The 22,246-nt window shown below is 35.2% G+C and overlaps 1 protein-coding gene across 2 annotated transcripts in view; it reads right to left on the bottom strand.

Moving 5' to 3' along the window:
* Window positions 1–521: 521 nt before the first annotated feature.
* The window catches only part of SAR1B (secretion associated Ras related GTPase 1B), a 37,019-nt gene continuing 15,294 nt past the window's right edge, over window positions 522–22,246 (bottom strand). For both annotated transcript variants that reach the window (XM_037802180.1, XM_037802179.1), the window contains exons 2-7: window positions 16,035–16,110; window positions 12,429–12,548; window positions 8,666–8,731; window positions 7,029–7,132; window positions 5,814–5,945; window positions 522–3,969 (exon numbers count right to left, since the gene is read on the bottom strand). In XM_037802180.1, the coding sequence (XP_037658108.1) occupies window positions 3,853–3,969; window positions 5,814–5,945; window positions 7,029–7,132; window positions 8,666–8,731; window positions 12,429–12,548; window positions 16,035–16,092 (597 nt within the window). In that variant the 5' untranslated portion in view covers window positions 16,093–16,110 and the 3' untranslated portion in view covers window positions 522–3,852. The remainder of the gene's footprint in view (window positions 3,970–5,813; window positions 5,946–7,028; window positions 7,133–8,665; window positions 8,732–12,428; window positions 12,549–16,034; window positions 16,111–22,246) is intronic.

Here is a 22,246-nt window from a genome sequence, read left to right on the forward strand (position 1 = left end):
ATACAGTTGATTTAAAACAGAAGGGAAAATTAGTTGTTTTGAAACTGCAACTTCAACAGACTCTGCAGATTCCCTTCATAAGCAGGGATCATTTTATCCAGCGTAGGAGGAGGATGTGTGAAAGGGGATTGCTGGTTGCAGGGTTCAGGAGTAGAAACATGGTTTTAACAAAATCCCAATTATTTTACACAGAGGCACAGTCACATATTCCCAGAGCTTGTTCCTCCTGCTTGTTTGGTTAAAAAAGTACTGAACTTTTTTTTCAAAAGGAAGGACAATGATGTAAATGACCACATGTTTCATCAACATGTGGCTTTGAGAAGTTAGTTCTTAATTGAAGACGTATTTTCTGAACTCTCACATTTATTGCAAAACCGCAGGTTTTTATATTAATATAGACTACTTTTAATTCCCTATTAATTTTGCATTTTATATGTTTAAAATGATCCAAATAATACATTCTAAATACACTGAACACATGGTATTTTGAGAGACTTTCCTTTTATAAAAGCTATTCTCAGTTTACTCTGGTCAAAATTTATTTGGCAATAAATCCTTGCAAACTCCAGTCATGTAAGTGACTAATAAGACAAACACCACATTGAATAATATACCAAATACAGTTTCAGAAAATGTAAACCCTTCCCTTGAAACTCATAAATCATGCCAACTAGAAGCATACTGTTGTTACTTTGGAACTTATGAAAAACACTGGGGTGTCCAAGTAGTTGATCATATCATTTTACGGAAGGCAAGAAATACTCTCATTACAACTATCACCCTGTTTTAAAGATTTATAAGTAATTTACATGCTGGAAAGCACTACAGGTAAGTGTGGGCCAGTTGAAAACTAAGGAAAAGAAACAATGTTCTGCTTTTATGTTGTAAACCACAGAAAATTTGTATATGCAGGCAGGCACATAAAACTAAAATTAGGATATATGCAGGCAATATCTGAATTCATACATCTTTGGCACTTAAGCCAAGGGTGAAGAATATATATATTTTTCATGTTCTTCAGGAAATGTCTATGTCCAAATTAAAAAGTGCTATAATCTCACTCTAAAAATCCACTGTAATAAACTGGAATCCATCAATTTAATAAGTTATGATCCAAAAGTATAATGAACAGCAGTCACTGGAAAGATGTAAGATAAATAAGAATCTCTTTAACAATATAAAAGTGGGCTGAGCCCTTATATTTAGAATTTTGGACTTAAGATTTAAATCAGCAATAGAAAATCTTTTGAACACTGCCTTATTTATAAGGTATCCAATCTTAACTTGTATACAACAGTGTTACAACTATACTTTAACATCCTACAATGTGAGGAACAAAATTTACCTATGTCCCTGACATTAACATTTTCCCACAAAATATCCCAGAGGTGCATGCGTTTGCAAAAGCACATAGAGAGTATATGTCTTCCCCATGTGCTCATACTGTTTCTTGCCATTCTCTTAATTTGCTTCTCCTGAAGGGGAACATGACCCAGTGTATGTGCTCTGGAGGAGCTTTCAGAGCTAGATGGTAAGCCCAATGGTTGGTGAGCTCTGCAGGTTCATCTCTCCGGAGCTAGGAAGAAAGCTGGTTGCTGCTAAGTGCCACTTCATTTCTAGAGGCTCAGGCCGTAGGGATCTCACATCACTGGGAAAATAGCTAGTTTACCTGTGGTTCACAAAGTGACTTTATTTGCTTCTTTGACCCCATATCAGAACTAGAATGAGAGTTCTGGAGTGAGATATTTTGTACCAGGAAGAATTCCCTCTAGAGAAACAGTAAGCTTTTTCCTTTATACTACTTTATAACACAAATAATTAAAACCTGGAGTATCACAATATCATTATAGAAAATACTTAAAGAAAGGCATGTGTCGCAAAGTACTGAAGAAAGATAACTATCAACAAGAGGAAGTTACTGTTAATAACGCTTAGTTCTATTATTCAGGACTTTAGCCATGAGTACTTTAAAAATATCTTGCAGAATAATCCGACAAGCTATAGTGTCATTTCCTACTTTTCACTTGGTGCTACTGATGTTTCTATGCAGGGAAGATGATCTTTTATTTTCACTTTGAAAGAAGCCAAGAGGGAAAACAGAATAGCCAAATTACTAAACCAAATATCATGTTAAGAAATTACCCTGTCAGCTTAGTTCCTCCAATAAAATAACTGGTGATTCCTTTCAGTCATATTTCTCAATCCTTAATCTGCCTCATAGATTATATTCAATGACAGAAAGGACCATGATAACTCTGGCTTGGAGAATGACTAGAGAAAACACTAATTTTTATATTAAAGTTATTCTCAATGGAAATGGAACAATCTATTCTTGACAGAATTGGTTAAACATACTATAAAAGATGTGGCTTGTAACAAAGAGAGAAATCTTAAACTTGAGAATCTTCAAAAATACTCATTTGGCACTTACCTTTTACTTTATCTTACTAACTATGGGAATCTCAGACATTTGGAAAAAATAACTATGTTTTTAGGAAATTATAATGCTTTAAAAAACAAGCTGAAATTTTATCCATAAGTCTAGCAAGCGAGGCTTGCAGAAATATCATGGCAAGCATTATATTTAGAAACCTTTGTGCTATAAAGTAAAAGCTATCTGAGAACAACTAAGAAAGAAGAAAATTAAAAACAAGCATTCATTTTCTTCTTCCCAAGAAATAAAATATGCTAAAGAATGCAAAAGAGCTACAGGAGAGGAACAAAATCCCGACGCACTTCAGTGACAACTGAATCAGAACAAGCAGTTTCTTTTTCCCCAGATTTGCAGGCCTCCACAATGAAACTGTGTACAAGACCCCACTTTGTTGCTTGCCCTAGGAGTACCATTATATGTAAAGGACTGGGCAGTACCTCTAGAAGTGGAGAGATGGTGCCTGTCACTATTTTTGGTGAAGAGGCGCTTTGATTACAAAATCAGACACCAACAAGATTGCAACATTTCAGAATCAGACAACTGGGATGGAGTTGTAGAGCCAACCAAACCAAGGCTCATTCTGTGCTATATCAGAAGTGCTTTTCTTTGGAAGGTCAGTAACACAGGGACTAAGACATGGACCCGTCAGCACTGGTAAAGATAGCATTACTGATAAAAATACACGATTCAGAGATAAACATGGTATCAGGCGCAACCAACCACAACTGTGCTCCTGATAAATGCAAAAGCCTCTAGAGGCTTAAAGATTATTCTAAATACTCTGAAGCAATCTCCTTTCCCATTAACCCCTCATATATATAATGATAAATACTCAAAATTTCAGTGTATTCTAGCTAGGTAAGACACATTAAAATGAAACACTGGCTCAATGATTATGCCAAACATCAGAGTTTGTTTTATTGCATGACGTTTGCATAAGAAAAAATATTATTGAAAACTGTAAGGCATCATGCAATCATTGATAAGCTAATTAGTAACTGTACACTAAAGATAGGTGGACATATAATCTAAAATTTAAAAACTAGTTCGAAAAAATACATAAAAAATTTAACATGATGAGCTTTTAAATATGGTTTGTACTTGCAGTTTCATGTTGTTAAAAAGTGCTTCAAATGTACTGCTGGAAAGTTGCTCTTTATAAATAGTGCTGAGGGTAATGTCAGATTATAAACTGTAAAAACTATTTTTACAGAATTAGAAAGCTAACATTGTGATATTCAAACTTACTTGAATCAATTTTTAATTCTCATTTAAATTAAGTTGATAGAATATTAATAATCTAAAAAACATCTGTTTTATAACCAACAAAAGTCTATTGAATTCAAGTTATATATGCTGAGTGATCAAATCTCTGAGTAGGTCTGAATGGTGAGACCTGGAACAGACACAGGTTGGTGTTAATCGATGTACTGTGCCATCCAGCGGAAGCCTTCTCCGTAGCCTTGTCTTTTGAGCACACTGCACATGAAAACTTCTAAGGGTCGGGCATTCAGTTCTTTCAGAGATACATTACCCTAGAAGAGAAGACAGATATTACGTAATGAAGACTCCTTTATGAAATAAAAGTTCCACTCCCAGTGGCATTGCAGGTTATACACCCTAGAACAAAGGGCGACTGTGGTAAAGCCATGGCTCCTTGGCATCCAAGTCCCCTAAACACACAGGAAGCCTCCTTCTGTCCTTCTACCTTAGGACAGGATTACTGCTCAGTGGGCAAGAGCTACACATGAATAAAAATAATCTGACCTAGAAAAAATTCACGCTACTCAAACTGGTTGCATTGATGATACAGACAAACTCTCTGAGTAGGTTTCTGACCAAACCAGGAATTTCCTAAAATTAATGTGGACCTGTTATTAAAAAAGAACACATACAGTTGTCCTCAATCTGGATGCACATTAGAATCACATGGGAGATTTTAAAAATTAGCAATGCCTAGGCCCTGATTTAATTGATCTGGGGTGGAGCCTGGGCATCAAGATGAGTTTCTGCTCCATGGTTTTATGCTAGCACTTGGTGTTGATGTGGGGAGGGAAGGTAAGTCTCAGAAGAGCATAAACCTAGCCATAGACTGGTTTTTATCATATCAATTTCTATTCCTGACATCCACAGAACTATCCTTGCCAGCTGCAGCAAACTACTCAAGTGCAAAGGAGAGAGAGATGATGTGAGGGCTTGTGGTCAGTCCACACTCAAACGAGAAGGAAGGTCCATGCTAAACATGTCTAAGGATAACTATAACAGTATCAGAAGTATTAGAAGTGTATATCTCATTTGGTCATAATTATCTTTGAGATGGTGGTTATTATTACTATCCACACTTTATGGGTGACTACAAAAATATATAACAGGTATGAAGTTCTCTTATATTCACATAAGATTAACCATTTTAAAGAGAACAATTCAATGTCATGTACAACATTCACCATGTTGTGCAACCAACACCTCTCTCTAGTTCCAAAATATCTTCATCACCTCAAAAGGAAGCCCTGTGCCCATTAAGCAGTTACTCCCCATTTCTCCTCCTCCCAACCCTTGGCAAACACCAATCTGCTTTCTGTCTCTATGGATTTATCTATACTGGATATTTCATATAAATGGAATCATGAAATATGTGGCTGTGTCTGGCTTCTTTCACTTAGCCTAGTGTTTTCACAGTTCATATTGTTTTGATTTTTGAAATAAAGTTGAATCTATTTCTGGGAAGAAAGAGAGAAAAAAGACACAGAAAATAGACCAAAGACTACCTTGTCTTACACAAGAGTCTCCTCTGATACATCGTAGTATTTCTCTACCCTGAAAGAATATATGTAAACCAAGGAAACTTTATTTGTAAACTCTGGGATTTTTCCATTGTTTATCTGGGATTTTTCAATACTAAGAATTAATGGGAAAACTCTTTAATAAATTCTAGTAAAAACAAACTAAAAAATAATGTACCTTAATGCTTGTTATAAAATATATGTTCAGAAAACCCCAAAACACTCCTATATGAAGTTCACATCTTATGTATCTCTGGTGAAACTCATGGCCTAAACACAATAGTAGTGTGCTTATGTGGTGGCTAATTCTGAAAATTTATGATAAATAAAACTTTGAAGGTTTTAATTTAATTTCCCAAAAATATTAACCTTGGGCATAAATGAACCTTGACATTTTTATCACTAAGGATAGGTTTCATTCAGTGCTAGAAAGTAAAGAAATGAGGATAATTTTTAAAAAGACCCAATAGTATAAATGGCAGTGTTTCTTTAAGGAAATAATAATAATAATGGGCTAGTGTAGTGGACGATAGTAATTCAAGAAGACATTTGTACCAAGAAAAAAAAAAACTCACTTATCCAAATAAATTTTTTACCTTTCCTGTTGTCTGACCATATAAACCAAACATCTCTCGTAACCTCTCTTCACCAATGGCTTCAGGTCTGTCAATCTTATTCCCAAGAATCAAGATAGGCACATTAGCAATAGTTTCATCTGTCATTAATGACTGAAAAACACAAAACAAAAGACAAGAAGTTGATATGAAACCATCTAAAGGACTTACTGGACAGGACACCCAAAGAGTCAAGGACTCATTCTCTACCTTATCATGTCAGTTTTGCCAACTTTCTATAAGAAACTATTCCCACATTGTAAATTAAGCTCAATGAAACTATAGCTGAATTCTTCTGTCTCTCTAGGCTGCGTCTGTAAATGCTTACTCTGGTCACTCTAAATTAATGAGGTACAGTGGCTTGAGACAAAACCTTGGAGGTGGGCAGACCGGGTTTAATTTCTGGTTCTGCTGCTTCTGAGTTGAATGACCTTGGACAGGTTAGTCTCACTGAACCTCAGAGCAAATTGGGAATAGTACTACCTACCTAATAGAGTTGATCTGAGGATTAAATGAGGTAATATGCAAAGCTCCTGACACACAGTAGGAACTCAGGATTTCCTTAACCCTGTTCTATGACCACAAAACTTACCTGGCCTTTCCCACATGAACAAGTATTTGTCTGCCTACTCTTGGCAGGGGCATGGTCAGGTTAACCTTCAGTCAAATCACGGACCTGCTTTCTCTTTGGCCCCAGGTCTAGTGCTGGCCTTGCCCGCTGCTCCTTAGGCCCTTTAGTAAGCATCTGACCTGGGAGAGAGGAGGGGAAGTGGCTACACATGCCCCTGCTTCCTCCTGGGAGTGGTGACAAAGAAGGTATGTTATACCATTTCAGGTTCTGGCCAACTCCTGAAGAAAATGGCATCCTAGGATAACCAGGAACTCAAGACCAACCCACACCAGGAATGTAGCAGACATAATATATATACTATACGGTACAGTCTGCACAGAGTGAGCCCTTCAAGTCTTTAGGAAGTCTATATTAGCACTTCCTCAAAAGCTACAATTACTCCAAGTTACTCCCTCTGCATTCTAAGCAGAGTAATCACTATTTAAAGCAATTACTGAGCACACCAAACTGCTAAGCATTTCATCAGAGACTGCAGAAGAGCTGTACTCTGATATCTATATCTCCAACCTATTTCATAGGCTTACCAGAGTTATTTAACTATGTTTGGTTTTAATTATTTAACTTACATCAAGTTCTTCTTTTGATTCTAACAGCCTTTCATGGTCTGCACAATCCACCAGAAATACAATGCCATTGATAGCAGGAAGGTAGTTTTTCCACACTCTTCGAGCTAACAAAAACAATCAGGAGTTAGATTTTATTTGCCGGTCAAACCTAGCATATGGTTTGATGGAAGAGTTCAACAAGATCTCAAGTGTAGTTACCCCTTAGCTGCTGCTACTTTACTATATACTTAAATTAATCTTTTACCTAATGGTAAAAGAATCTTTCCTGAAGACAGAAGAAGAAATGTCAAGTTTTCCCTGATTGTGGGCAAGTCAAATACTTTCTCTGCCCCAATTTTCCCATGGTATTTGCTACCACTGGACAACAGTCCACATTCATTAAGTTCATTGGATTGCTACTATCCAAATCTAAAATATAAGCAGTAAAAAAAAATGTACATATATATATAGAAGCAGTATTCAATTTTTGACATATCTAGTTTATCAGTCTTTGCCAGTAAGAAATCTGGAGTCAGTGACAGAAGGAAATTAATATCAAGTACAAGCTTGTTAAGTTAAAATAAAAGCAAACTGCTTTTCTCATAACAGAAAATAAGCTCAAATGTTAATAATTAAAGTCTATGAAACCATGAGAGTAATTTTTTCCATAATACTCTATTTTAGAGGAGGGGGAAAAAAGCAACCAAAAAACAGTGTTAGGAATAGCTCAGGGGAAAATAACTTTCTACTCTGACTTTAGTTTTATGACATATCTTAAAAACAAAAAGTCTCAAATCCATTGGATTCCAGTTTTCTCTAATCACTGCATTCCAGAAATTTATATATATTTCAAATAATTATGTTTCATATGCAATTGCTTTCAATAGCCACAACCACTTAAAATCTTTTCAACTATATGTCATACCAGGTTTTTTAGAATGCCCACCAACTCTAATATTAATTTGTTATGACTTACTATGTGCTGGGCACTGCTGGTATTTTGGGGGTATAAAAAAATGAACAGGCTTTTAGTTCAGCAAGTTTAGTACAGGAGATAAGACAGTCTTTTCAAATTTGTTCTAGACATGTACACAAGTACATTAAATGCTACAGAAGTACAAGCGAGAGCACTCATATCTGGGAGTAGCTTCCTGGGCCCTGCAAGGATTACTCACATGCAAATAGAAATGGCATGAGCAAAAGCACAGAGGTGGAAAAGAGAATGGGAAGGGGAATAGTGGGAAATAAAGACTAGAATAATCTGGGACCAGATCATGGAGATCCTAAATGCTAGGTCAATGAGTTTGGCCTTTAAGTTGTAGGTAATGAGTGAGCCACTGAAGGTTTCTTTATGAAAGAGTAACATTTTTAGGACTCAGATTATGATAATAAGTGAAAGGTGGATTAAAGCAGACAGTGAATGGAGATGAAATTTTACTCATATGCTTTACCAACAAAAGCAATTCAGAATTAGATAAATTGAAAAGAAAATCAATTTTTGCTTTTAAAGCATTTATCTGGAGGGTAATTGTTCCTAAATTTAAAACCTACTCTGGCTTTGCTTGAACAGAATGAAATTTCAAGTGCTGGTACATAATGGCTACATTTTTAATAAATTAAAATAAAACAAAATGACTATAGGAATAATAGAATCTCACCTTGAACATGGCCACCCAGATCAAAAGTTGTAAAAGTCATGCCAGCAATAGTCAGTTCTTCAGAAGCTAAATAACAATACAAAATATTTTTATAACCTGAAAATCAGGAATCCATCCATGGCATATATTATTGCTTAGTATTTGATTGATGCTAATTGCAAATAAGGTCAAACCAAACTTAGGAACTGATAAGAGAATGCTTTGTTGTAATTAGACATACCCTACCCTTAATTCATACTGACAGTATAACACAAGTAAGGGTAATATTCAATTCTCATATTCGCTACTCATCACATATCCAACATTTGTTTATTTTTCCTTCTCTATCCCTCCTGTTGAAAAATGCTAATCTATTCAGACAATTATTTGCTTGCATTCAAATGATTATTCCAATCTAATAGTTTTTCACCTAATTAATCTTAAATGATACAGATGAAATAATTTTCTTTCATGGCTCCAAAATTTCTTTAACGACAATTACAATAAAAAAAATGTTGCCATTATTTCTTCAAATATTTTTTCTAATCTTCCCACCCTACCCCCACTTCGCCTTCTGGGACCCCAATTACAGGTTTGCTAGACTGCTTGATATTTTCCCTCACGTCACAGAGCTCTGTTATTTTCCAGTCATTTTTCTCTTTATATTTCATTTTGATAGTTTATATTGCCATGACTTAAATTCAATGTTTTTTTCCTTCTGTAGTACTGGTACTGTCTAATTTGATATTAATCCCATCAGGTAAAATATTCATTTTGGATGTTATATTTTTCATCTCTAGAAGTTCCATTTGGTTCTTTTTTATGTCTTCCATTTCTCTCATTATGTTCATGTTTTCCTTTAAATCCCTGAACATATTTCGTAACAACTGTTTTAATGTCCTTATCTGCTAATTCCATCATCTTTGTCACTTCCAAGTCTGTTTCTACTCCTGGTTATGAGTCATATTTTCCTGCTTTTTTGTATGTTTAGTGATTTTTGATAAGATGTTGGATTTTGCTATACGCCTTTACAGAAAGAAGGCTGAACTTTGTTCTGTCAAGCAGTTAAGTTACTTGCAGATGAATCTTTAGGTTTTGTTAGGGCAGATCTAGAGTAACTTTTACTCTGGGGCTAGATTAGTTCTGTTACTAAGGTATGATCCTCTGGGGTCTCTATTGAATACCCTGTACATTCAACCATCTCTCTCCCTTCTGTCTGGTGGGAACTTGAATGATCCTCAGTCCCATGTGAGTGCTGAGAATTATTCACTTTACAGCTCCCCTATAATTGTTCTTTCCCATGAAATTTTTCTTTGACTAGCCTTGTGGAGTTTTACCCCACACATGCACAGATGGGTATTCAGCTATGTAAATTTCTAGAGATTGTTCTCTGTAGAGCTCCCTCCTCTCTAGTACTCTGCGCAGCAAATTCTAGACACCATGGCCTCCCCAAATTCTAGCCTTTGTCTCCTCAACTCAGCAAGACTACTGGGCTATGTTTGGGTTTTCTCTCCCTGTACCCTGGTATAATGCTAGCATAAAAAAAGGTTTCTTTTCTTTCTCTCAGAAATAACAGTCCTTTACTAGTTATTACCCAATGTCTGAAAACGATTATGTATTTGTCTACCTTTCCAGTGGGAGGGTAATTCCAACCCTATTACTCTCTCATGACCAGAAGCAGAAATCCCCCACAATTATTACAATGAAAGATTCAGTGTAACTGTCAAGTGCTCAGTTTACTGCTCTGGCCCCAGAGTACTGTAAATTCTGTATATACCTGGGTATCTGATTGGGGGCATATTGGAGTTCCCTATATTGGTTTTATATTATTTTTGCAAGTGCCCTGTAAGTTTGAAATTATTCCAAAATAAAAGGTTAAAAAACTTCTGTACATAGATTGCTAGCTCAATGAATAATACAATCTATGTTCAAAGTCACTGTTTATAAGAAAAAAATACTGCTGGGATATGATTAACAAACTATTCTATGGTTACAACCCCACAATACACTTTCAACTTTAACATTACCATTCTACTAAGTTCCCTCTTCCCCCTTCCCAGGCAATCCCCAGAAGCAACCACTGATCTGAATTCTATTACAATAGGTTAGTTTTGCCCATTCTAGAATTTCATATAAATGGCATCATACAGTATGCAATTTTTGGTGTGACCAGCTTCTTCTGTGCAGTATAAAATGGTTGAATGTATCAGTTGTTTGTTTTTTCTTACTGAGTAGAATTCCCATTGTTTATCCATTCTATTTTTGAACATATGGGCTATTTCTAGTTTTTGGTTATTATAAGTAAGTTGGTATAAACACTCTTGTACAAGGCTTTTGGTGATCATATGTTTTCATTTCTCCTGGAGAAGTACACTGTAGTATTGCTAGATCACAGGGTAGAGGTATGTTACTTTTTTCACTTGTGCTTTCGATTAATTGAAAAATATAAGGTGAAATAAACATGAGCCGCAAGAAGGTGGACACAGCATTTATTTTGTGCCATTGCTGTATTCCCCCAGTGCCTAGACCAATGTCTGACAAAAAGTAGGTGCTTAATAAATATTTGCTGAGTAAATGAAGGAGAGCAACATCAAAAAATTAAAAAATGACTTACACCTAATATAAGACCATTCTGTAGTCTCTTCCAATTCTGCTGTTTTTGCAGACAATTTTATATACTCAATTTCATCATGATCATTTTTTCTTTAACAGTATTGTTCTTGTATCAGAATCTTATTTGCCAAGCCCCACTCTTCTCCTAATATAAAAAAAGATTTATCAATTTTATAAAGTCTTCCTTTTTCAACCTCACTAACAGTTTTATAGATAAATGATACCTATTTTGTTTGTTTATTTTGTTTTGTTCTGTTCTTTGAATATTTACTGAACTAAATACTTATAGTATTATCTAGGTTTTCGTCCAGTTCTCAATTTTATACTCATTATTTAAGGTCACACTCATTATTTCTCAATTAACTTGTGGATTAACTTGTCTTTAAATTCTAAGTCCACTTGAGTCATAATTTTTTCACCAGTTATAGAATGGTCACAGATGTTTATAAGTTAGGCTTCTATTTTTAATAATGTTGTCATTTTAACAATAACTTCACTTTCTTAAGCAGTACCCATTATATAATCTAATATACAAGATGGTATGTATTAAGTGACTTATAGAGTTATTATTCATATCTTTTAGGCGGTCTTTCTAAAAGAAAGCACAGCAAATTATTTTTTAATTTCTTTTAAAGCTTTCTACAAGTATACCAACACATGCTCTGTTTTTTTGGGAATAATTTTGTGATTTTCATATTATATATTGATGAGGTTGTTAGGACTAGAAAAATAATAAGTGATTACTAACCTGTTGAGCATTACCAAAGAAGTATAAGACTATAATCCATTCACTCAGTTAATGACTAAAATAATACTTTTAAAATTTGGAAGAAATTCAGGATATATAAACAAGGCAGTGGTGACTATTTTTAGCCTTGGCAATATCTGGTTGGAAAGATCTCAATCATGTCACAATTCTTGAGACAATAACTCTTTAATTCCTCTAGCGGGAGAAGGAAGTACTAACTGATAAAAAGGTATGAGTATTATATCAAGATCTAAATATAACTCTTTGGAAGTCAGGTCACCCATTATTTACTATACTATTTTAAGAACAGATCAAATCACTCATCATAATTTACCAACACACACACATACACACAAAGATTTCTGGTCAGTGCCTATGAATCAGTACCAAAAGGTACTAAGTTGGATGGAGGAATATACATACTGGGATGTAACGTTGGGACATGTTGTCCAAGTCTGTCATCTTTTAGCATGTGTAGCAGTGTTGTTTTTCCTGCATTATCCAATCCAAGAAATACCAATTTACCAGTTTTCTTATATAATCCTGCAAAGTAAGAACTATGATTGGTCAAAGTGATATCTAACACAGGTTATCCAAATAAAATAACTTTAAATAAACATATAAAATATTTAGTTTAGTAAATTAGATACTATTCCTAATTACTTTAGATTTTTGATAGAGAAACATCTAATAATCGTTTGGACTTTTGATTTGAGATTTTTTTTTATCCAGAACAAACTTAGATTTCTAAACCTATTTTCAGCTTTAAAAGAGCTATTTTAAATCTACTCAAAATTTAGGACTTCATATAATTATAAAAAACAAAAATTTTCTCCAGTCAACAGAATGTGTGTGTTGTCTAAATACCAAATGTCTGCAATGCCAAAATGCCAATTACTTTGACAATTTAGGGGTAAATATCTGTATCCTCTATTGGAGACACATGAATAAAGTACTTGATGGTCACATATTTATGGAGCTAGACTGAAGGAAAAATTATAGAAGAGATTTTTCATTGATGAAAATAAATTAAGTATTTTGACAATAAAAAATAGGCTAAAAAAAAAAAAACTACCATAAGATTTTTTCAGGCAAAATGTTAAGTAGTTCATTGTCAAATTTCCCTGAAACTATTCATCACAGGATTGCATAAAACTGAGCAATAACAACAACAACAACAACAACAGAAACACAAGCAGATAATTTTATCTGCTTAGATAGATAAGAGTTAAACAGATAGAGATAGACCCATGGATGACAGATAGGAAAAAAGGCAGTACTGACCAATTTATAGCAGATCTGCATTTAACTGCTAAATTTGTAGTGAACTTTATTTTTATGTCTAACCTCCATGGAATTACATGAGGATAGAGGATCTGTTGTGACTTATTTATTACTGTATCCATAGCCCCTAGAATAGCGCCAGCACACAGGAACAGCTCAAAAAATATTTAATCAATAAATGAACTTTCTAAGACACTAAGCAATTCTAGTTTCAAGACATTCATTTTTCTAACCACAAATAAGTTCATGCCAAAACAACTTAAAATAACATTTAAGTTTAAGAAGTAAATTCTTTGATGTTCTAATCTTTTCATCACCTACTGACTGACAATCGGATCCCGGGGGAAGATGGTCTTCTGTGTTTACTCGGGTTGCGATACTAATTTTCTCCTTTAATTATGAATTCTGACTAATTTAACAATAATTTTATTTCTTAAAATGTTTTCATATACTGTCCTTAACCAATGCAATCAATCTTACTATCCTAATTTTTAAATAGTAAAAATACATTAGAGGAGTTAATAATAGGGGAGTATATGGGAAAAAATGTACCTATTGCAAACTATGGACTATAGTTAACAGTAATATTTCAACTTTCATCAATAGTAATAAATGTACCACAACAATACTATGGGTCAACACTAGGCGGGGACATAAGGGATATGGGAGGATTTGGGTTTTCTTTTTTCTTTTTATTTATTTTGTGGAGTTATGAAAATGTTCTAAAATTGATCATGGGGATGTATGCACAACTATGTGATGAAATTATGAGCCGCTGAGTGTATGCTTTGGATGGTTTGTATGGTGTGTGACTGTATCTCAATAAAATTGCATTAAAAATATATTGGAGTGTTCTTTTTAACTTTAATTGTTCTTTTTCACTTTAGTTTTTATTCTTATTATTTTTGTGTGTCTGGTAATGAAAATGTTCAAAAATTAATTTTGGTGATGAACGTACAACTATATAATGGTACTGTGAACAACTGAATGTATGCTTTGTATGACTGCATGGTATGTGAATATATCTCAATAAAAATGAATTTAAAAAATATACACATATTGGATGAGATCCCAAAAGGGAACACCTAGAACACTGAAAATTTTAATCTTTAAAGACTGTGGGTTAAACTAAATTCTTACTCTCTGGCAAGTACTGCTAAGTACCTATAAACATTATTTCATCCAATCCTCAAAATAACTCTTAAAGTAGGCATTGTTATTCCCTTTTTCACAGAGGGGAAAACTGAGGCTCAGAGTAGACTTCCTCAAGTGCTGAAGTCAAATCTGATTTGAATCCATATCTGATTCCAAAGCTTAGTCTAGTCTCTTTCTCTACACTGCCTCCTAGTGTTTCCCCTATAACCTTGTTGTTCCTGATTGTGATGTGATCTGTTTTGTCTTTTTCAACACAAATAAGCTTAGATTTATTTTTCTATTAACTGAGCTACAGATCCCAGCCTGCTGCAACCCAAAATCCCAGTATAATAAAGTTTAAAACCCCCATTTCTGAACCAATTATTGCAAATAATATGTGACAAAATATTTCAGTATGATAAAAAGATATAAGAATTCACTTGGAGGCATATAGAGAAATCTGACATTTGATCTGTAGAAGAATGACAGCATAAAGTGGTGTGAGGAATTTTATATTAAAAATTTTTTTTAAAAATTTCCCAATATTGAGGGTCAACTAAGAAATAAAAACACAGTGACAAGATTTAATCTTATACTTTTACCCTTTAATACAGAGTATTCAAATGAAGTTTACTTTTTCAAACAAAATTCATTTCCTTGGTTAAGATTATGTCTGTGGAAGAAGAAATATGTATGTAGGAGATACAATTCCATAAATACTGTTGTAGCCAGTCTGGAACTATGCTGACCACTGTGTAACTACTTGAAATGCTCCTCTTTATGCCAGTTCACAAGAGGACAATGACATGGAGACTAATCTTAGGGGCAAAATTTAAAAATGAGGAGACCAGAAATATTTTCAAACATTCATTAATTATTGCAATAATAAAGTCATGTATATCCAAATATAAAATTTAATCCCAAGTTTGTTTCACTGAAAAATGTGGCAAGGCAAGGGTGTCAATAAATGAATGAGAAGCTAATGTAAAAATAAAACCCATGAGAGAAGAGAGTCACTAATTAGGGTTGCTGAATAAACAAGCCTTATTTATATGGTAAAAGGCACTTTCTGAAATGTGCATTTTTATAATAAAAAGAACAACAGATTCCTTTAAAGATTAAATGAGATAGAGTATATAAAGCACTTAAGGAAACTAGCTAACATGGTACCTATTCCCGTTAGTAATATTCTAACAACAATCTTAAGAGGTAGGAATTATTATTGCCATTTTACAGATACGAAGACTAAGACCGAGGTAGAGAACATAATTTTCCCAGTGTTACATAATTTATGGAGGATGCAATGAGTAATTGGATACAGGTATGTATCATTTTAAGTCCCATGTTCTTTTTTTTTCCTTTTCCTTTTTTTATTACGGTAAAATCTACATAACATTAAACTTACAATTTTTAAGTGTACTATTCAATGGCATTAAGTACATTCATAATGTTGTATAACCATTACCACTATTTCCAGAACTTTTTCATCATCCCCCAAAAACCCATATTCTTGACTACTGAGTTATATATGAAGAGACTCTACATAAAGAAAGACTATTATATAAATAGGATCAAACAGGATAATTATAAAGTTCAAAGAGCCAATATTACCTAAAAACTGTAGCACACTGCTGAAACCACTGTAAATCCAGTCAAATATGAAGGACATATCCAAATCTTATAGGTTCTAGAAGAAAAATCAAAAGAGTTTTGAATTTAGTAGCCAACATTAAACACCAATACACATTAAACATCAACAGCATTCTTTTTTACTTTTTATTTTTAACTCTTATTCTGATTCTTTCTGGTGTAAGGAAAATGTTCAAAATAGACTGGGGTGCTGAATGCATAACTATATGAAGGAACTGTGAACAACTGATTGTTCACCACAGATGACTGTATGGTATGTGAATATATCTCAATAAAACTGAATTTAATTAAAGAAAAAAATTAAAAAAATAAAAATAAAAACACCAGCAGCATCAAACACCAACTCTTTGAGTAAAATTATCCTATAAGAACCTTACTACAAAGAGTTAAACACTCTTATCCAGGCTGGTCTAACCTGATCTATACCGATGCATAAAAAACAAAATGCCACCACTTTACGCTCACCAGGTTGGTACCTTTAAAAAATAAAAAATACAAGTGATACTGAGGATGTGGAGAAACTGGAACTCTCCTGCAAAGCTAGTGGAAATGTAAAATGGTGTAGCCACTGTGAAAAACAATTTGGTGGTTCCTCAAAAAGTTAAACATAGAATTACCATTTGACCCAGCAATTCTACTTTTAGGTATATAATCCAAACAATTGAAAGCAGGGACTCAAAGAAATACCTGTATATTAATGTTCATAGCAGCATTATTCACAATAGCCAGAAGGCAGAAACAACTCAAGTGTCCACTGGCAGATGAATAGGTAAACAAAATGTGGTATATCCATAAAATGTAATATTAGCCGTAAAATAGGATGAAGTTCTGATATATGCTATACCATGGATGAACCTTGAAAATGTTATGTTAATTGAAATAAGCCAAATACCAAAGGACAAATATTGTATGATTCCACTTATAAGAAATATTTAGAATAAGAAAATTCACAGAGACAGAAGATCAGAGGTTACCAAGCGGCTGTGAGGAGGGGGAATGGGGAATTATTGCTTTCAGGGTATAGAGTTCTGTTTTGGGTTCCATATTCAGCAATGGAAGGGTAAAAAATAAAAATGGGACCACAACATTGTAAATGTAATTAATGCCACTGAATTGTACACCTGAAAATAGTTAAAATGGTAATATGCATGTGATATATATATAACCACAATAAAACAAAGCAAAACAAACAAAATGCCATTAGAATACCAAATTAGAGACCATTCTTTGTCCATCAAAGTGGCAAAGAAGAAAAAAAATAAGAGCTAAGGCTAGAAATGATGTGGTAAAAGAGGCAGTGTTGGTATAAATTGTACACAATTTGTACAAATTGGTACAAATCTTCTTCAGAACCAATTTGGCAGTAATATATTTGTTGATACCATTTGACCCAAGAATTCTACTTACAGAAATCATGTTAAATATGTAAAAGTTTTAACGTGTAAAGATGTATATCACGAGTGTTATTTAAGAAAAATTTTGGGAAAAATCTATGTTTAATAATAAGTTAAATTATAGTATATATGGCCTATGAATTATTAGACAGACATTATAACTACTGACCAAAACATTGTTGGGGGGCGGGGAAGAGTAAGAGGGAAGAAGAGCACAAGAAGAGAAAGAGGAAGGAAAGTTATAATAAAAAGTTTCCAAGACTGATTATACCTTTGTGGAATAAAAACTCTTTTTCTATTTCTTTTGGTCTTTTATACTCGTTGGTGCCAGGTGGTAAAGTTTCTGTAGTTATCTGTAAAGTAAAGAATCTGGCATCCAAAAAGAAGTCTGGCCTTTGTCCTGGTTCCTGGGGGATAACCTCTACATCCTTAGAATTTCCGGAGTAATAGGGGTGTCTTTGTTGTTCACAGTGGGCTCCAGGACCACACCTGATAGTTTATATTAATGAGATGACTCAGACCTGGGACAGTCACACCAGAAGTCTTAGGGAGGGGGCTGGCCATGCCAGAAAGTTCAACCATGTGATTAGAGGGTTGGGACTTTGAGCCACAGTTATCATCTCCCCCTGGGGTGTGGATGGGGGCTGGAGCGCAATGACTAGGCATTGATTCGATCAATCATAACTAGGTACTGAAATCCCAATAAAAACCCTGGACAGCAAAGCTCAGGTGAGTTTCCCTGATTAGTAACATATAAGAGTGTGCCAGAAGGGTGACACATCCTGACTCCATGAGGAGTCACGGGGACTCTCTAGGACCTCACCCTCTGATCTCTTCTTTTGGCTGGTCCTGATCTGTATCCTTTTGCTGTTATAAAACTGTAATTGGAAGTACAGTACTTTCCTGAGTTCTTTGAGTTATTCTATAGAATTCTCAAATCTGAAGAACCCCTAAATTTGTCACCAATTGGTCAGAAGTTAGGGTGGCCCTGGGAACCCCCAAAGTTGCTACTAGTGTCTGAAGTAAGGGCAGCCTTGTGGGAAATTGTGCCCTTAACCTGATTTAGAGTCAGAACTGCATTTTTCAAATTTTCTGCATTTTTCAGATTTTAATATCATTAAAGTTTATATATATATATATATATATATAAAGTTAAAAAACCTTTTATAGTGGAAAATGCAGAGTATAGTAAAATTCAGCATCTACTTGACATGTGCCTTTATAAACTAATTGGAGTAAAATGGAAAGTAAGAGGGGAAAAAAAGTCTCTTAGGGAAAGAAAGTTCAAACATATAAAAATATACTTTCAGCAATAGAATCCAAGCCCCAAACTTGGACTGAGTTAAAAAAGTTTGAAGGGCTGTACTATCTTTGACTCTCTTTACACAAAAGATAACACACAGTACTGCTTTCTTCAATGACCTCTCACTCAAGCTTGACACACAAGGGCCCACCAGACTCAGAATTCCTAGAAGATAAGGTATCAAGAGACTATAGCGAAGAACCTAAGATGGCAGCTAGGTGAGACAGGGCCAAAAAACACCTTTGTGAAACATACTAGATAAAAGACAGAAAGTGACCCAGAACACCAGTTCCAGCGATGCACTAGCCAGACAAGGTCTGCTAAATCCACAGGGACCGTGCATTTGGTGAAACCGGAAGTCGGCATTCTGAAACAACAGGCTGGGAACGCCCCTGCACGGCCCAGCGGCCCAGGGCTTCCCCGGAGGGCCGGGACGCACTTGTGACGTGGCACAGCCTTCCCTCAGCAGAGGTCCTGGAAGAACATGGCTGGGAAGGGGGACCTGCTCAGAAATCCCAGGGAACCTATGCTAATACCAAGGACTTGTGGGTCAGTGGCAGAGACAATCTGTGGCAAGACTGAAATGAAGGCTTAGACTCTTGCAATAGCCTTAAATCTCCGGCCGGGAACACCTGGGAGGTTTGATTATTAAAGCTGCCCTGCCTCCCTAACCACCCAGACACACGCCCCACATTCAGGGCAGACAGCACCAACAACACACCCAAACTTAGTGCACCAGTTGAACCCCACAAGAATCAGATCCCCACAGACCACAAAGACAAAGTTGGGGAGAACTGACTTGAGGGGAATAGGTGACTCGCGGATGCCATCTGCTGGCTAGTTAGAGAAAGTATACATCACCAAGCTGTAGATCTGACAAATTAGAGATCGGTACTTTTTATATCCAGAAAGAACCCTATCAAGTAAAGCAAATGCCAAGAGGCCAAAAGCAACAGAAAATCTTATAGCATATGATAAAACCAGATGATATGGGGAACCCAAACCCAAACCCCCAAATCAAAAGATCAGAAGAGACACAGTACTTGGCACAACTAATCAAAGGACTAAAGTCAAACAATGAGAGCATGGCACAGGACATAAAGGACATGAAGAAGAGCATGGCACAGGATATAAAGGACATAAAGAAGACCCTAGAAGAGCATAAAGAAGAAATTGCAAGAGTAAATAAAAAAAATAGAAGATCTTATGGAAATAAAAGAAACTGTTGGCCAAATTGAAAAGACTCTGGATACTCATAATACAAGATTAGAGGAAGTTGAACAATGACTCAGCATCCTTGAGGACCACAGAATGAAAAATGAAAGAACAAAAGAATGGGGAAAAAAATCGAAAAAATCGAAATGGATCTCAGGGATACGATAGATAAAATAAAATGTCCAAATTTAAGACTCATTGGTGTCCCAGAAGGGGAAGAGAAGGGTAAAGGTCTAGAAAGAGTATTCAAAGAAATTGTTGGGGAAAACTTCCCAAACCTTCTACATAATATAAATACACAAAGCATAAATGCCCAGCGAACTCCAAATAGAATAAATCCAAATAAACCCATCCCAAGACATATTCTGATCAGACTGACAAATACTGAAGAGAAGGAGCAAGTTCTAAAAGCAGCAAGAGAAAAACAATTCACCACATACAGAGGAAACAACATAAGATTAAGTAGTGACTATTCAGCGGCCACCATGGAGGCGAGAAGGCAGTGGCATGACATATTTAAAATTCTGAGAGAGAAAAATTTCCAACCAAGAATACTTTATCCAGGAAAACTCTCCTTCAGATTTGAGGGAGAGCTTAAATTTTTCACAGACAAACAAATGCTGAGAGATTTTGCTAATAAAAGACCTGCCCTACTTCAGATACTAAAGGGAACTCTACCAACAGAGAAACAAAGAAAGGAAGGAGAGATACAGAGAAATTTAACAGACATATCTAGAACATTACATCCCAAATCACTAGGACACACATTCTTCTCTAGTGATCACAGATCTTTCTCCAGAATAGACCATATGCTGGGACATAAAACAAACCTCAATGAATTTTTAAAAAAATTGAACTTATTCAAAGCACATTCTCTGACCACAATGGAATACAAACAGAAGTCAATAACCATCAGAGACTTAGAAAATTCACAAACACCTGGAGGGTAAAAATGAGGGGGAGATGAAAACATTCCTGGATAATCAAAAGCTGAGGGACTTCATCACCAGTAGATCAGTCCTATTAGAAATGCTAAAAGGAATTGAGCAGGCAGAAAGGAAGGGACACTAAACAATTGACTGAAACCACATGAAGAAATAAAGATTTCCAGTATAGACCACATGGTAAATATAAATACCAATACTACTGTATTTTTGATTTGTAACTCCACTATTTACTTCCTACAGGATATAAAATACATAAACTCTAATGATAAATCAGTGGTTTTGGACTCAATGTAAAATATGTAATTTTTGACAAGTACTACATAAAGGTGGGGGAATGGAGGAGTATAGGAACATAGTTTACATGTCCTACTGAAGTTAAGTTGGTATCAAAGAAAAACAAGATTGTTATAGATTTAAGAGGTTAAGTTTAAGCCCCATGGTAAACACAAAGAAAGTATCAGAGAATATGAACATAGAGATGAAAAGTAGAGTATAAGTTACAAGAAGTGGGGGAAGGGGCAATGGGGAGTTAAGAAATGAGTGTAGGGTTTCTGTTTGGGGTGAAGGGAAATTTCTAGTAATGGATGGTGGGAAGGTGATAGCATTGCAACATTCTAAGTGTGATTAATCCCACTAATGGAATGCTAGGGAGGGTTTGGAATGGGAAGACTTAGGCTGTATATATGTTTCCACAACTGAAAAAAAAAAAGTCTAAATAGATAATGACAATTAAATGCCAAGGATGATCCTGGATGGGATCTGAGGATGGAGGAGAGGAGGCTCAAAGGGACACATCTGGGACAAAAGAAAGAAAAAAAAGGAAATATAGAATGTAAGCTTTGTATCAATGTTGAATTTCTTGAACTTCTTAGCTGCGCTTAATGGGATTGCATAAAAGAATGTTCTTGTACATGGGAAATGTGTACGTGAATTATATTGCTTGTTCAAGGATGTGTGCAGCTTGTTCTCATATGTTCAGAAGACAGAGCAATAGATGATGGATGATAGGGAGGAAGGGAGGGAAAGAAAGAAATGGTGGTGTGACAGGATGTTAAAATTGGTGGACTGGGGTATCGGGGGAGGGGGGTCGGGGTATGCTGGAGTTCTGTGTATGGGGTTTGTATTGTTTTTTGCAACTGTTCCTGTAAGTTTGAATTTATTTAAAAAAAAAAAGAGACCATAGCATCTTGAAGAGATACAAAGAAAAGAGAGAGTGAGCCTAACTGATCTTCCACTATCTATCTCTTAACTACCTTTCTAAGCCTAATACATTTTACTTCCCTACTTATGGATTTCCCCGGATCAACTGCTTGC

This window comes from Choloepus didactylus, chromosome 13, assembly GCF_015220235.1.
Source record: "Choloepus didactylus isolate mChoDid1 chromosome 13, mChoDid1.pri, whole genome shotgun sequence".
Lineage (NCBI taxonomy): Eukaryota > Metazoa > Chordata > Mammalia > Pilosa > Megalonychidae > Choloepus > Choloepus didactylus.